A 16810-nucleotide genomic window follows, 5' to 3' on the forward strand; every position below is an offset into this window, starting at 1 on the left:
GATCAGGCTGAATGTGGTGGTGAGTTTGTGCTCTGAAGTTAGAGGAGGAAGACCCAACAGCAGACAACAAGGGAAAACAAGTGTTTGAAAAACATCGTCGCAGAAACAGAGGAGGAATTCCCCTCCTCTGCCCAGCAGACCCCACCCCTGCCCCCCAAGTGCTAGTCGTGGTGACTGCCCCACCCTGGTCTTGGTTTTGAACATCTCAAGACATTTGGGGAAGGAAACTCAGGCTCTTCCTCAGTGATTTGGGGGATTTTGAGAAGATAAGGTCTTGCCTTTCTGGCAAATGACTCAGTCTCCAGGATGGGGCTGTGGTTTGTAGCAAGGTGGGGATCAGGAGGCCTCAGGAGGGACCATTTATAGGAGCTCCTGTTCCTCTCCATCTTTGGGCCCTTCAAGTCATTCTATCTCCTGTCAATCTGAGACTTCAAGGATCATCACTGGCTGCATGTACCTCCAGCAAGATCCTCAGGGTGTTAAAAGTTGTTTCAACTTTGAACATAGCAGTTTTTTGGTTTTGGTTTTCCTATTCTTATAAAAAAGTGTTTGGCTGATTCAACTACTGTGCTTTGACAGATAAGGAAACTGAGACTTTCTTGGTAAGCTGATTTCTTGTTAAGGTGATTTACTCATTTTTACTCAGTAGGTAGCAGAGGCAGAATCTCCAACTTTCTAGTTCTGTGAAATAGCTTCTTTTGGTTTCTACAACACCAACCTTTCTGGCAATATCAGGTGGAGCTACCGATGGGCCACTTTCCCTCTCACAGAGGGAAGGCAGAGCCTTCTGTCATTTTGATCTCCTTCTTTGTTCTGTTTTCCTGGATCAGTGCCTGGCAGTTCCATAAATATTTATGGACTAATTGAATTACTGTTTGTTTGATCCTTAGGGAGGTATTCAATATTTGTTGACAAATTAGTCTGTGACATGTATCAACACAGTATGTGTACAATAAATATTTGTTGACTAATTGACTTCATGTACACCCCTTGGGGAAGGTAGGTTGGTAAGAAAAACACTCCGTGGGCTGGTGCTTATTTGCAAGGCTAACTTATTTACTTTGGAGATGTCTTTTATGTGACGTCTCAGGGATCAAGGGAGAGTTCTCAGAATCTAGTAGAAAAGTCTTGAACAAGCTACTGGAGGCCACTCTTTGGAAAGTGGAGTTACTTGCTAGAAAGGCAGATTTCTTCTATTTATTTATTGCACCTGTGCACAGAGGGACACCCCATGTTTCTAGTTTTCTATTTCCAGCGGATCTTCAGTGTTGCCAGGGAGGTCCTTTGAGTTCCCTCCCCTATTCTCAGCAGAGACTCTTTCGAACCTTCTCTGGTCTCCCAAGCTCTGGAGGCTGCCCCACCCTCCTCCCACTTGTAGGAGAACGTGGAAGAGGTCAGAAGGGAACACCCTTGTCTTGCCCAACAGAGACCCTACACACGGTCACAGCTGTGGGCAGCCTTTCCTCATCTGGGACCCTTGAAATGGGACAGTTCTCCTTAACTCCTGGGCTCCTCAGAGCTCAGCTTCAACTCCAAGTTCCCTTGTGGTGGTGGAGCCCTTGCTTCCCTCTTTTGCGAGTTCCCAGGGCTGGCGAAGCCAATTACCACCACCTGGGAGCCTGCCAGCAACAGAAATTGATTCTCCCACAGATCTGAAAGCCAGAAGCCCGAAATCAAGGTGTCATCAGGACTGGTTCCTTCTTGGAGGCTCTGAGGGAGAGTGTGTTCCAGGCCCCTCTCCTCCGGTGGTGGCCGGCGATCACCAGCATGCCTTGGCTTGTGGACACATCACTCCAATCTCTACCTCCATCTTCATGTGGCCTTCTCTGTGTGCCCTTTTTTGTCTCTCCTAAGGACACTCTCATGGGGTTTAGGACCCCCCAATCCAGGATGATTTCATCTTCATCCTTATTCACATCATTGAAGACCCTGTTTCCAAATGAGGTCACATTCTGAGGTTCTGGGTGGGCAGGAAGTCTGGATGGGGGCTCAGTTCAACCCACTACACCTCCTCAGCTGCATTTCTCGGCTTCAGTCTTCTCTCTGCTCCTCAATTCCCAAATCCACTGGCATCTTCCTCAGTCTCCTAGGCTTTTGCCTATGCTGTCACCTCCATCCAGAACAATCTTAGCTGCATGTTGGAATCACCTGGGGACTTCTAAGAAAAAATATGATGCCTGAATCCCACCCCAGAAACTCTGATTTAGTTGGTCTGCGTTGAGGCCTGAACCCGGAGACTTTCAGAGGTGCCTAGTGATTCTGACATGCGGCAAATATAGAGACCTACTGTCGGGGGGGGTGGGGGGGGGGTGCCTACACCCTTCGGTTGCTTAGTTAACCCCTCCTTATCCAAGGCCCCTGTTTAGATGGCCCCTCGAGGAGGAAGCTTGCCCTAAACCCACAGGGTATGGGGTCCCCTCTCTGTGCACTGACACCCAATTTACTTATCAACCTCTCTTAGGTAAGGTTAGGGACCAGTGGGTGTTAGCCAGGGCCTGGCACATAGCAACTGTCTCTAGAATGTTTGTTGAAAAAAATGAAAGTGTGAAAACAAGTGTCCCCAGGCTGCCCAGCAGGAGAGAGAGGCAGCCATGAGACAGAGTGGATGTGTCCCCAGGGGCAGATGTCTTCTCCAGTGAGAACTTTCCTTAGGTTTTCTCCTTGCCCTGCAAAGGGGCCTCTCTGTTCATCACATTTCAGGAAACACCTAAAGCAATTTCCAGCCCTGCCCGCTCAGAGCACAGAGTGTAAATTCACTTTGCTCGTTTTGCAGGAATTGGGGGCATGGGTATGAGGTGTGGACTAGAAAATGGCTTTTCTCACATGGTGTTTTCAGTCTCTGCCTTTTCATGACATAAATGTGTTTTACCAAGGTATAATTAAGATACACTAAACTGCACAGACCGTAAATCTTCTGTTCAGTGGTTTTGACAATTGTATACACCAGTGTGACCACCACTCAAAACAAGATACAGGGCGTTTTCTTTCGCTCCTGAAAGTTTCCTCCTACCCCTCAGCCAATGCCCCCTCCCCAGCCCCATACACAGGCAACCTCTGTTCGGATTTCTATAACCGTAGATGAGCCTTCCCCATTCTAGAACTTCATGTAATGGAATAGTACAGTATGGACTCTTTTGTGTCTGGTTTGTTTTACTTAGCATGATGTTTTGGAGATCCATCACTGTTATTGCGTGATTTGGTGGTTCATTCTTTTTTTTTTTTTATTGCTGAACAGTATTCAATTGTATGAATATAACGATTGTTTATTTACCACTGATAGACATTTGGGTTGTTTCTGGGGTTTGGGGATCATGAATAAGGCTGCTATGAACGTTCCCCTTCAAGGCCTTTGTGGACAGATGCTTTCATTTCTTTTGGGTAAATACGCAGCAATGGAATTGCTGGGTCACGGGGTAAAAAAAAAAACACGTATGTTCCAATTTATGTATTTTCCAAATCGTTTTACACTCTGTACAAGAGTGTCTGAGAATTCTACTTGCTCACTAATATGTGGCTTTGTCAGTCTTTCTAATTGTAGCCATTACAGAGAGTAAAATGGTATCTCATTGTGTATAACCCATAATTTGCATTTCCCTAAAGACTAATGATGCTGAGCCCTAATCTGTGTGCTTATTGGCTATCCTGTGTCTTCTTTGGTGAAGTGTTTGTTCAGAGCTTTTGCCCATTTTTTTTTGGGTTACTCATATTTTTATTGTTAATATACAGTAGTTCTTTTTGCATTGGGTATGAACCTGTTGTCAGATTTATGTATTATGAATATTTTCCCCCAGTCTGTGGCTTGCCTATTTATTTTCTCAGTTAAGTGTCTTATTAAGAGCATCAGTATTTTATTTTGATGAAGTCTAATTTATTATTTTCTTTTCTTTGGGGATTATTACTCATTATATTCTCCCAAGAAATCTCCGCCTATCTGAAGATAGCAGACATCTTCTCTTCTGTTTTCTTCTAGAAGCTTTTTGATTCTGGCTTTTAGGTTTAGGGATACAAACCATATCAGGTTAATTTTTGTGTATGGTGTGAGATAGGGTCCAGTTCCATTGTTTTCCATATGGAAATTCAGTTGTTTCATATGCCTTTTTCTGAAAGCGAGAGCTTAGACAACCGAAGACTGTTCCCTCCCTCACCGCCTCCCCTTTACTCCTCCACTTCACTCTCCTAAGTCTGACGTGGAAGATGGGTGATCACACAGCAGTGCTTTATGGAAATCCTTGGAATTAGTGAGATCAGACAGGCAAATTGATTTTGCTTTGCTTCATAAATCAGAGATGCTCTCTTGCCCATCTGCTCCTTCCAGAAGCCAAAACGACCCACATAATTCTTATAGGCCCCTTAACATTATTCTCTTAATTAAAAATATATTTGGAGTGCATTATATAGTACTAGGAACTGGGGATCCAGCAGTGAACAAACCAAAGTCGTGGCCATCATGGAGGTCACATTCTAGTGGGGAAAACCCACAGTCAACAAGCAGGCAGAGACATCATTTCAAACAGAGCTAACTGTCATGACGAAAATAACAAGGGTCATGTGTTGGTGACTTGGGGGTGGGGGAGCGGCAACCTTAGTCATTCTGATCAGGGAAGACCTCTCTGAAGAGATGGCGTGTTAACCTGGACCTGAGTGATGGGGGAGCATGGCCCAGCTGGAGGGGAGAGCAGGTGCAAAGCCCTAAGGCAGGGATAAGCTTGGCATTGTCAGGGAACAGAAAGGCAGCCGGGGAGGCTGTGTGCAGTGACAGGGGTAGGGAGAGGTGTAGGAGGTGAGGTCTGAGAGGAAGCAGGGGACTTTGGATTTTATTCTAGGTGAAACGGGACGCCTTGAGTTCTACATAAGGGACTGGCATGATGTGATTTATATGTTAAAACTTGTTTAGCACAGTGCCTGGGACATAGTAGATGCTAATAAATACTTGAAGACCAAATGAAGGAAGGAAGGACATGAGGGGGACATGGGGGGGAAGAGGTAAAGGACAAGGAACTATTATCAGTCACCTACTGTATGTCGAGCACTTTCTCTGTTGCTGCTAAATCATTGTGAGGACACCAGGAACTCAGCATCTGTTCCAATTTTATAGATGGGAAAACTGAAGCACAGAGAGGTTAAACTAATTGCCTATGGTCACACAGCTAGTAAGGGGCCAAGCCAACTGTGACGACCATGTCCTGCTGGATCCCAGGACACCAAGGTTGAGCTACATCACGAGTGACAGATTAATTTGGGCCAGAACCCCAAAGGGTGACGCCATCTCATATAAACTGGAGACCAGCTCAGCTACCCTTAGGGAACCGTGGGCGCCCTCCCACCACTCTGCAATGGATTGTCTCCCTTGAGACCTTGTAGCAGTAAATCTTGGGTGAAATTTGGGCACTGGGCAGAGGGCAGGTAGGCCAGGCCTTTGTCCAACCCGGCTCTCTAAGGTGGCTTTTAAGCAATGACTAAGGGACCACATTCAGAAACATAAGAAAACCAACATGATGGGAAGAAGCAGGGTCAGGGTGATGCTTAGGACCGTGGGTCTGGGTTCACATCCTGCCTCTGCCACTTACTAGCTGCTTAGTCCCGGGGAAGTTACCTAGCACGCTGTGCCTCAGTTTTCTCGTACCTATCTCAGTACAGTAGAATAACCCCATTGCCTCTCTTCTGGTATGTCTCATACTTTCCCACTTGCAGCCCTCCCTGTAGCTCTGCAAAGCAGACGTTACATACCTCTGGTTGCCACTCTGTCACTGCTGAGAGCCCACAGCCCAGGCAGCAGTAGGTGTGGGAGTTTAACAAACACTAATTGTTTCAGGTGAGCTGGCAGCAAGCCGCACGCCCTGCTGCTTAGAGGAGCTTAGATGATTATCTGTCTGGTGCTGTGGGTTGGCTGGGTGGCAATTACAGGAAAGCTGGGTTTTTGGGGAGCCCAGGATTGGGGTGGCTTCTCCACTGATTGATATGGTTACCTGACCCTGCGATTATGGCCTTTTACTGAGCTAGTTTGGCGGGGCTGGGGAGGCAAAACTCCCCTTTATTGAAGAGCTGCCAAGTGCCATCTGCCCCCAACTGTCACGTCTATTAACTTGTTTCTACCCTCATCGTAGCCTGGGAAGACTCAAAGACTCTGAGCTTATATCTAGCGGGCTGAGGTTCAGAAGGGCTGATTTGCGAGTCACGTGGCTGGCAAGGGAAGGGGCAAGAGCTGGGGGTTAAAACCCATGTCCTTTTCTCTGTCTGGGCTGCCTGGGTCCCCCAGTGACCAGGGAGCTCATTAGTCAAATGGAGATTCGTGGAGTCCCCTGGAAGGGTCTTGGTTACTGGAGATATGTGGGAATATTCTGAGGGGGCTCCTTGTTAATATATTGGAATGGAGAAGAATAAGAGCCCCTCCTATGGACCCAGCACTGTGGGGGTTGGACGAGAGGTACCAGTCTTTCAGGGCCCCTGTTTGTGCTCCTTTTTCCGTATGAGGAAGCCGAGACCCCCTGAGGTCAGAACTGGCAGGTGGTCTCACGCACTGCGGACCCCCTGCATTTGCAGACACCGCACCCCAGTCCCGTGCCGTGAATGCTGACAGGTCCCTCTCAGAGGTGAACCCCATACTCAGGGAGAATTGGGTTCCTCTGTCCCAGCCTCCCGCTTCCCAGGGGAGACCCATCAGTGGCCAAGGCGGGGTCTGAGGGAGCCTGAGGGGCCAGTCTGCCGGCCCTGCCTCCCGGCCCTTCCCAGGCGAGGCCTGAGTCAGCACCATGTTCTGGGCCAGGCCCGGCTGAGCCGGGCCAGGCTCACAGCCAAGGACAGGGCCTGATGTACAGACAGGAAGGGTTTACAGCAGCTGGGATCGGGGTGGGGGTGGTCAGTGCTTGGGCCAGAGTGAGACTGAGGGGGGCGCTCCTCCTGGTCCGGGCTGGCTGGCGGCTTTCCCAGTGGGTCCTTCTCCATTTTACTAAAAAGGGGTCCCTCTGGGTAGGGGAATCCCACAGTCTGGATTCAAGTTCTGCCTGTCCGCCTTACATAGCTGTGAGCGCTCAGGCATGTGACTTCTCCTTTGGGAGACTCTGCGCCCTCACCTCCAAAATGGGAATCATTCCTGCTTGTGGTCTCATGAAGTTTAGCAATAAAAATAAACATAACAGACATTCATTGAGCCCCGATGAGGTGCCACACACTTCCTGTGCATTAGCTCATTTAATCTGCAAACCGCTCTCTGAGGTTGGCCCTATGATGAGTCCCATTTTATAGATGAGAAAACAGAGGCACAGAGAGATTAAATGACTTGCCCAAGGTCCCAAAGCTTGGATGTCACCAAGCTGGGCTTCGAACTCAGGCTTTCACATGGCAGCATCCTTACTTTGACACATGACCGTAAATTGCTTCTTCATGTGTGTGCTTTATGATATAAACAAAAACATATATAAAAAGTGCTGGAATCCGAGGCACTCTCTATGGCAGCTGTAATTATTTGCTGTTATTAGCAGAACCCACCCACTCTGCACAACCAAATTTACCTGACCAGCTTCTCCCGCCTCTCTCCTGAGGTTCTTGGGTAGATCGTCATTCTTGGCCAGGTAGCCCTGTGACAGGGCAAATTGCAGACAGTCCCCTGTCCAGGCTGACCTGGAGGACCCCTGCCTGGTGTGAATTTCCCTCGCTGAGCCTTTACCACCGGCTGTGCTCCCAATCAGCTACTGTTGCTAGTGAAAGTAAACACGCAAACTGGCTAAACCAACAGCCCCCTGTTGATTCAGAGCTCATAAAACATAGGAGCCCCAAGCCACTTTATGACGTGCCAGAATCCAGCGGCAGGAGGGAAGCCTGAGGAAGTCTCCTGGCTTCGAGGGCCACCTGGATGCTTAAGCCAGAGCTGAGGGTCTAGCCTCCACCCACAGGTGAGACCTGGGCCGTGGGCTTGGCTTTAAGCTGGCGGCCCCCTTTGGTTAGAACACTGCAGGGTTTGGGGTTTGGAGGGTCTGGAATCTCCAACGGTTGAAGAGCCGAATGGGACTCAGTGGGGACGGCTGCGGGTGGTGGTTCAGGCCTGGGGGGCCCAGTGGGCTTGCGGAGAGCCCTCCCATAGGTCCTGGACCGTGTCACCCCAATTAGTAGCCCTAGGTGTTGGAGGCTGCATCAGAGAGAGAGAAGGAAGTGGACCCCAGGAGGGTAGTTTTGGTTACTGTTTGCCTGTCTTCAGTTCCTCTTTCAGAGGCTAATTGGATTCATTTGCTTTGCCTCTGGGCTCTCTGAGGATGCGGGGGCCTCCCCTGGAGGAGGTCTCCTTGTCCTCAGGTGGCCTCTTAAGTGTGAGACCTGGCTCTCAAACAGAATGTGTGTAACAAGTCACCTGGAAAGATTGTTTAAATGCAAATGTCCAGGCTCCTCTAGGAGATTCTGGGGCCGGGGGTTGGGAGTGTGGCCTGGGGAGCTGCATTTTTATTAAGCGCCTCCCCCAACCAGGTGATTCGGCTGCAGGTGACCTTGGAAGCTCGCTTTGAAAAATGCTGGGATTCAGGGCCAAGAAACCTGGGTTTTGGGTCAGGATCCACCAAGAACAGCAGTGAAGAGAGCAGTACTGTGTGTAAACACATGGACACGGTCCGTACTTATTTGGTGAAATAGCTAAGACAAGACAACAGTGGTTCCCGGCGCTGAGCACAGGGCAGCTGCTCAAGGAGCTACAGCTCTTCGTGTCGTTCGCCATACTGGCCGGTATTTATTGAGCCAAGTACACTTTCTGTGAATTCTCCCATTTAACCCTCACAACAGCCTGTGAGATGGGTCTGCTAACAGCCCCATTTTTCAGATGGGAAAAGTGAGGTTTAGAGCTGGGAAGCCCTGTGCAAGTATCACCTGGTGGGGACTTGAGCTGGAACTGAGGACCCTCCAACACAACAGCCTCACCCAGGCAGGAGCTGCCTCTCCATGAAGCCGAGTTCTGAGCTTCTGTCTTTCTGTCTGTAAAATGGTAGAATTAGGGCCAGGGGGTCATTATTGTTTCAACTCCCCAGCTGATTCTAATGTGTAGCCAGCACTAAGCAGTTCCTCTCAGACTTGATAGCTCATAAGAATCACCTGGATTCCTTGTTAAGCTGCAGATGTGGGTTCAATAGGTCTGGGGTGGGGCACGAGGTTCTGCACCTCTAATAATACCGCCCCCCCCCCTTCCCTTGATGCTGATGTGCTCGGCCCACACTTCGCGTTGCAAGACTGGAGTCCAGATAAAAGCTTACAGGAAGCCAGACTGGACTCTTTAAATTTTCATTAGAAAAGATAGTTTTCCTTCAGTAAAGAGAAGGAGCAGGAAATGCAGATTTGGCAAAGGGAGAATCGGTTAGTTGCTTGAAACTGTGAGGCTGTGGAGGGAGAAGCAATGAGTTTGCTTCAGGAAATAGCCGAGTTGTGTTCACAGCAATGCACAGTGATTCACGGAGCAGCCGTCTGGCTCAGCCTCCCGCCCACTGCTGAGCGCTCATGGCCACGTCCAGTCCCCGGCCTCGCTGGCTGTGAGCCCTTGGCCGGCTTGCCCAGGAGCCATGACTCAGGCTTTCCACCTGCAGAATGGGAGGGATGGCTCTTGCCGCCTCCCCACCCATCCCTGGGACCAAAAGCCCCCACTGGCCCCCCAAACGCATCAAAGGCAGATCTCAAAAGCCAGGACCTGCTCTTCTAGGCGGTGTGGCTGCTGCTTTCACTGCTGATAAATCCCCATTGGTGGCAGCTCAATTAGGAAGTCATACAAAACTCCTCTATTGAAAGAAAGGCTTAATAACCTGGCCCATGTGGGAGAAATTAGCAGCTTCTGCAGAGAGGCCTTTTTAATACATACTCTTAACTGGCAGCCCCTTAGAACCGCGCTGGCTGGTGGGGCCCTGGGAACAGAGAGCCTGGGCTGAGCCTGGGATGGGAAGATACCGGCAGGGGCATCACTGAGAGTCATCCGGCTGCATTTTCAATGTAAAGTGTCTGGGAGCGTCTGGTCCACAGCAGACTCCTTAAATGTCACCAAGTATATGGCTGCTCCTGAAGGGACTGGTTTCAACGTGGCTCCGGGGCCGAAGGGAGGGGATGCTGGACCTGGAGGCCCAGGCCAGCCAGGAGGACAGGGTTAGGTTTGCGCCCCGGGCCTCACGTGGCTGCGTCCCCGGCTCCCGGATGGGGAGGTCCGCAGGCCCCTGGCACGGAAAGGGCTGGCCCTCTGCCCAGTTCTTGGGCTCTGGGAGGAACGCCAGGAGCTCAGGCTGACTCACCCAGGGAGGGCCGGCCTCTTCGGCCCACGCTGCCAAGGCGAGGCCGAGGAGATGGTCCCTCATGCTGGATGGGACCCATTTCTCACCCTGCCCAGGAAAGGCATCTGGAGAGGGTCTTCATTCTTTCCTGCAGCCCACCTTCAGAAGAATTGGTTGGCTGGAGGGGCTAGGAGATGGGGCTCCGGAGCTGGACAAACCAGTTCTGGAGGGGTCAAATCTAAGCGTCACCACATCTGACTTCTCCTAGGCTTTAGTTTGCTCCCCAAAGGTGAATAATTTTAGTACTTCTTTCCTTAGAAGGTTACTATGAGCATTCAAGTATGTCATTGTGGTTAAACACTCAACCTGTGCCATTCCCCACTGTAGATACGGATGAAGATGTAGGTGCAGATATGTAGAGATACCGAGATATATATGTGTGTCAAGATATATTGAGACACATCTGTATCCATACGTATCTCCATCCATCCATCCATCAACCCTTCCTCCCTCCCTCCCTCTCTCTCTCTTTCTTTCCTCCCTTCCTCCCTTCCTTCCATCTATCAATACTTGCATCCATCCATCTCAAGCATCCCCTGCTAAGTCCTAGGAACTGTCCCCAGCCCTGGGCTCACAGCATGCACAAAGCAACGCTCCTCCCTCCTGGGCTCACGTTCTCGCGGGGAAGAGATGAAAGACAAATGAACCAATAAAGCTATATGTAGTGTGTCTGAAAGTGGAAAGCTCTTTGGAAATGATTAAGCAGGATAAAGCAGGATAAAGGGGAAAGAGGGAGAGACACAGCCAGACAGATGGAGAGAGGGTGGGTACTGCTGTTTTAACTCTGAGGGGGAGAGTGGAAGGGTAGGGGTAAGGAAGCTGCTCTGAGGAGGTGACACCTGAGGAGAAACCTGCAAGAAGTGAGGAAGGCAGCCATGCGGGTAATCAGGGAAGAACCTTCCAGAGAGAAGGACTTGAAAGGGCAGACATTGAAAGATAGGAGCATGCTATGTATGCTTGAGAGATGGTGAGAACATTCTAGAAGTGTGACTGGAGCAGAGTGAGCAAGGGGGAGTTCTAGGAAGTGTGGTCAGAGAAGTGATGGGGGCAAATCATGTTCAGGATGGCAAACGAATTCCAAGGCCAAGGCATCTAAACCTTTAGGAATCAGGTCCTAAAGTTTAAAACCGTGAGCCCTTCGTGTGTTGCTGACATCAAGTGCAGGAGAAGAGAGTACATTCTAGCAAAGGAAATCTCTTACAAAAAAGTTGATTTGCCCATCCTTTTATGAAAAAAAAAAAAAATCAAATTCTTACTCTCCTTTCCTCCCTAAAAGGGGAACACGCATCTGTCTCTTGATTCATGAAAATGAAACGTGTTGTTAGGAGAAAATTAGCCCAAATTACTTGGGGCATTTTGACAAGAACATAACATTTGCATAGTCACTGGTTGCCAGGGGGTGAGGCTTCCACGTTTGCAATGACAACAAGTGACAAAGGTGGGCAGGGTGCATTGTGTCCCGTTCCCGTGAAATCACTGGACGACTCTGCATGGGCGTCTCCTGTCATCACAGTGTCTTCTTTTTCTCTCGCCCGCAGCCCAGCGATCCGCCCATGAGCTGCCCATGGTGGAAAGACAAGACATCGACAGCTGCCTGGTCTACGGGGGCCAGCAGATGATTCTCACGGGACAGAACTTCACGGCCGAGTCCAAAGTCGTGTTTACCGAGAAGACCACAGGTCAGGGGGCCTTCTGAGTGCCATACAAAAGTGACCATCTTTTTCTTTCCAGTGGCATTGATTTGGGGGATAGATCCCATTGTGTAGAGTTTCCTATCCTGCTCTCCTTACCATGAGAAATTTCCCTTGTCTCCAGTGATCTTGATATCGACACGGTTCACCATGGCATGAGTGTGTTATAATGTATTTTAACTCATCCTGGCTTGTTTTTTTGGATGATAAAGTTTTGCCCACCCCTAACTTTTTAAAAAAAATTATATTTTCACATCAGGAGACATTCTTTTCAGTTTTTTACTATTATCAAGAAGGGAGGGCTAGCAACACAATGATTAATCGTGCATGCTCTGGCCCTGGATATCCTGGGTTCAAATCCTGCCTTTGCTACTTGCTTGCTCTGTGATCTTAGGCAAATTACCTGACCTTTCTGTGCCTCCATTTCTTTATGTATAGAATGATAATAGCAAGAGTTATAACCCCATAGGGCTGTCACGAGGGTTAAATGAGTTAATACATGTCAGGTAATTATAATGGCACCAGGTATATTGTAAGTCAACAAATATTGGCTGCTTATATTTTTATTATAAATAGTACTGCGGTTAATCTTGTTATACTTGTAGGATTAATTGATCTTCTTATACATGAATCTCCATGTGTATCTTTTTTGTTTATTTAGGGTTTATTCCAGAGTGCAATTTTGGATAGTCATTTCGAGAGCTTTAAATACCTATTGCTTCTAGAATTCAAATTACCTTCCAGAAATATACAAATTGGAAACTTCCACCAATACTGTATCAGTGATGGTTTCACCCCATCCCAGAAGTGCCTTGTTTTTTAATTTAAAAAAATATTTGCTGAATTGGTACTTTTTTGACTTGGCACTCCTTTGCTATGAGAGGTTTAATGTTTCTGTTTATTGGGCCTGTGTATTCTTTCTTATGTGGACTGTCTGTTAATGCGATTACCAATGAAGACATGGTAGAAAGACAGTGAACAAAAGTAGGAAAAATGTCAGGTTATATAATTTATTTGATAGTTATGGTTGCTAGGCCGAGTTTTTGTTTTTTTTTCTTCCTATGACATGATTTCCAGTTAATTCAAAGGGGTGTTTGTCTGTTTGTTTACTGCCCTGAGGATGAGCCACAGGCTATCATAGGCAGGTTGTCCACTTGTGGGGATTTTGCGCTGCATGAGGGCACCTCCTCTGGGGGCTGCCATTCAAACTGGATACATCCTGGAGCTGTGTGTTACTAAACTTCTGATGGGAGGAAGCGGAGTGTCTTGGAGAAGGGGTGCTTCTTCCCAATTCACACAAAGCCTCCTCTTGGGATGGGCTGGCCCTGTGACTAGGGTGTGACAACTGCTTCCTTACACTTTGGAAGCATGATAGAAGGCAGATGGTTTTAAAGAGGTTTGATGAAGCCATTGCCAAAAAAAAAAAACCAAAAACGGGCATTAAGTAAGGCTGTGGCAGTGGGGAGACGGACAGGTGGCTTTGAGTGGTTCAGAAGGCACGTGGTCAGTCCCTGCGGGTTTGAGGGGCTGTGGTGGTGCCGTGAGGGGAGAGGAACGCAGATGTGTAAGTGGGTGCATTGCATCTGTCATATGGTTGTCCAGTACTTTATTTAACCACTCTCCCTTTATTGGATATTAGGCTGCTTCCAACTCTGTGCTATTGTAAGTAACTCAGTGATGAACATCCTCTACATTCCTTTGGTCAGCTAGGTAAGGACTCATGTTCTCCAGCCAGTCTGCTTGTGTTCAAAGCCCAGGTCTACTACTTTCTAGCTGGGGGACCTTGGGCAAGTTACTTAACCTCTCTGGGCAACAGTTTCCTTCTCTGTATAAAGAGAATGGTGGCAGTTCTACCTCATAGGGCGGTCACACGATTAAGAGTTCATAAATGCTTGGTACAGTTGTCCCTCAGTATCTGCAAGAGATTGGTGCCAGGATCCCCGTGGATACCAGACTCTGCAAATGCTCAAGTCCTTTGTATACAGTGGTGTAGTATTTGCATAGAACCTATGCACACCCTCTCATATATTTTAAATCACTCTAGATTACTTATAAGACCTAATACCAGGTAAATGCTATGTAAATAGTTGCCAGTGAATGGCAAATTCAAGTTTTGCTTTTTGGAACTTTCTGGAATTTTTTTGGGGAATATTTTTATCTGTGGTTGGTTGAATCCATGGATGTGGAACCTGTGGATTCGGAGGGCCAACTGTATATAGTAAGTGCTTGATGTGTATTAGCTAATGCTCTTTGTTATTGTTATTTCCTAGGGTTGAGGCTTACATGTGGTGTAGTGGATTCAAGGGGCATGCACATTTTTAAGCGTCTTGATACAGTTTGGAGGAGACTTTGTCAGGCGGTGGAACAGCAGTCTCGTGGCAAGAAGTTACTAGGCTCTCATGAGACAGACAGCAAACCTGTGTGGCTGGAGTAGAGGCTGGTTATCACCAGGAAGTGCTTTGATGAGCACGCGAAGCCCAGAGCAGAGAGGTCTTCTGATGCCAGGTAGAGACACGGCTTTGGTTTAGTCTGCACGTGAGTAAGGTAATAGGGAGTCATGGTGGGTTCTTGAGCAGGAGAGTGGCATGAAATGTAAATGGCCGAGTAAACATTACCTGACGGATCTCCAGGACCAGGAAATCATCCTGCTGGCCTTCTGCTGACTTTCACAAGAAGTGTATGGCTTCAAGGCACCTTATTGGCAGAGGGGAAATGCTAGTGATATACCGACATCTTGTTCTCTGTGTCCAGGTTGGCAGTCTCCTTGAGGGGCTGCTGGAAGTGTGCAGGGATGGCTTGGAGGCCAGGTGCTACCAAGTTCCTTGTGGAGTTAGGAGCCAGACAGCTTTAAACTGTCTAGGGAGCTTGTGAGGCTACTTGTGAGGCTACTCAAGGGCCTCCGATAGGTATTTGCTGGCTGGCTGGCTGGCTGGCTGGCTGGATGGATGGAAGGCATTTACTCTCTAGCTTTCCTTCTCTTGGTTTCAGAAGAAATTTCAGTTTACCTCTTGAAGGGAGGAAAACCCAGAGTCTGTTTCAACTTTGAAAAATTGCATGTTAATAAGAAGAGGAATGATAATAGTTTTCTCTGATTGAACGCTGTCTGTGGGCGGGCCCTTTGCCTGCTGCTTTCTGCATCTTGTCTCATCTAACTGGACACCGCGGGAGGCAGGTGGCTAAGCCTGGAGAAGTTAGGGGACTCACCTGCAGATAATACAGCGTCGTTCTGTTGTTCAGTTTCCCTGGACCTCAGATTCCAGTGAGTGAGTTAATAACAGTCTTTCCCTCCCAGAGTTAAATGCATAAGCAAGCAGCGGGCACTCAGCACATCGGGCGTGCTTGTGGAGTGTTCGTTGTTATTTTTACGGTTTCTCCAGAATTCTCATTGCTTAGGCCATAGACATCGTTTACTGGACCCACACTGCCCCAGTGCGGGCCTGGCAGGCAGACTTTGGGAGGCTGTAAGCTGCAGTGGTTACCAGCATAGCTCTGAGGTCAGACGGCCTGGGTTCGAACCCATGATCTGCATTTGGTAGCTTTGTCATCCTGGGTAAGTCCTGTCACCTCTCTGAGCCAATATTTCCTCTTTTGTAAAATACAGATGATTTACTTCACTTGAGAGACAAGAAGATTAAATGAGATGATACAGATTAGGCTCTTTGCATAGAGCTTGGCACATTATAGATGCTCATTAAATGTCAGCTTTTATTATTATTATCATCATCATCATCATTATATCTTGGCTGTGGAAGGACAAGGATGGGTACGATTTTATCTCATGGAACCAAGAGACATTGAAAAACAAGAATAAGTAGTAATAAACTATGTGCCAGGCCTTGTTCTAAGCACTTTATATGTATTAACAATCTGATTCCTCATGGCAGCCCTACAAGATAGCTATTTTCTGATGAGAAACTGAACACAGAGAGGTTAAATAACTTACCGAAGATCACACAGCTGGTAAATAGCAGTGCTGGGTTGGCCCCTAGGAAGCCTGGCTCTAGCATCTGTATCCTTGATCATTCAGCTTTTCTACTTTGAAAAAGCTCACAACCAGGTTAATTTGTCTGAAGATCCTTTAGCTTCTCTGAGCCACTGACTTGAACCATTTTGTGGTGAGATAGACTCTTGAATTCTGCAGCAAGTCACTGAGGCCAGGTAGGTCCGTTTAGGACTGTGGCGTGTCTAATGTAAAAGAACCTGGGGTGAATACGGTTCCTGGATCGATGCCAACAGACAAGCCGGGGTGTCTGAGGTGTCCCTGGGCCCTCAGAGAAGTGGTGGGCTTCTCTGGTGGGCTGTCTGGCTCCGGGTGGCTCTGACAGACACAGGGGGGAATTGCCTTGTGTTTGCAGGGAGCCAGTCCTGCTCTTTTGACCCCAAGAACTTGCCTCCCAGCCCAGGACTGCCTTCTGCAGGGGGAATCCCTGTTGCTCAACTTCTTTTTTCCAAAACGCAGCCCCGTTCCCATCTCCATGGACAGTTTGGCCAGCAGGGCCGCTGCGAGGTGGGGCGGAGTGGAACAGTTGAAGTTTTCCAAGGAAGGGGAACCCCAGCTGGTTCTCACATTAAGGAAAGGTGGACAGCCTCCTGGGCTAATCTTAGCCCCCACATCGGCTCATCGGCACCACCAGCTCCAAAGTTCTTTTTATAGCCGTCGACTGAAATGGAATTGGCAGTTTCCACTCCAGCAGGATGACAAATTGGAGGACGGTGGAAAAACAGTAGGAGAGGGGTAGCGTGGTGTTTCTTAAGTTAGAAAAGCTCGGTGTTTTGGAAAACGGCATCTTATTTATAGCAGCAGTAATAATAATGATTATTATATTGTTTTCATTA

At 48.2% G+C, this 16810-nt stretch overlaps 1 protein-coding gene across 2 annotated transcripts in view; it reads left to right on the forward strand.

Moving 5' to 3' along the window:
* The window catches only part of NFATC2 (nuclear factor of activated T cells 2), a 153788-nt gene that overhangs the window by 81037 nt on the left and 55941 nt on the right, over window positions 1-16810 (forward strand). For both annotated transcript variants that reach the window (XM_068565643.1, XM_068565642.1), the window contains exon 6: window positions 11822-11962. In XM_068565643.1, coding sequence (XP_068421744.1) covers window positions 11822-11962 — 141 coding nt within the window. The remainder of the gene's footprint in view (window positions 1-11821; window positions 11963-16810) is intronic.

Source organism: Eschrichtius robustus, chromosome 16 (assembly GCF_028021215.1).
Source record: "Eschrichtius robustus isolate mEscRob2 chromosome 16, mEscRob2.pri, whole genome shotgun sequence".
NCBI lineage: Eukaryota > Metazoa > Chordata > Mammalia > Artiodactyla > Eschrichtiidae > Eschrichtius > Eschrichtius robustus.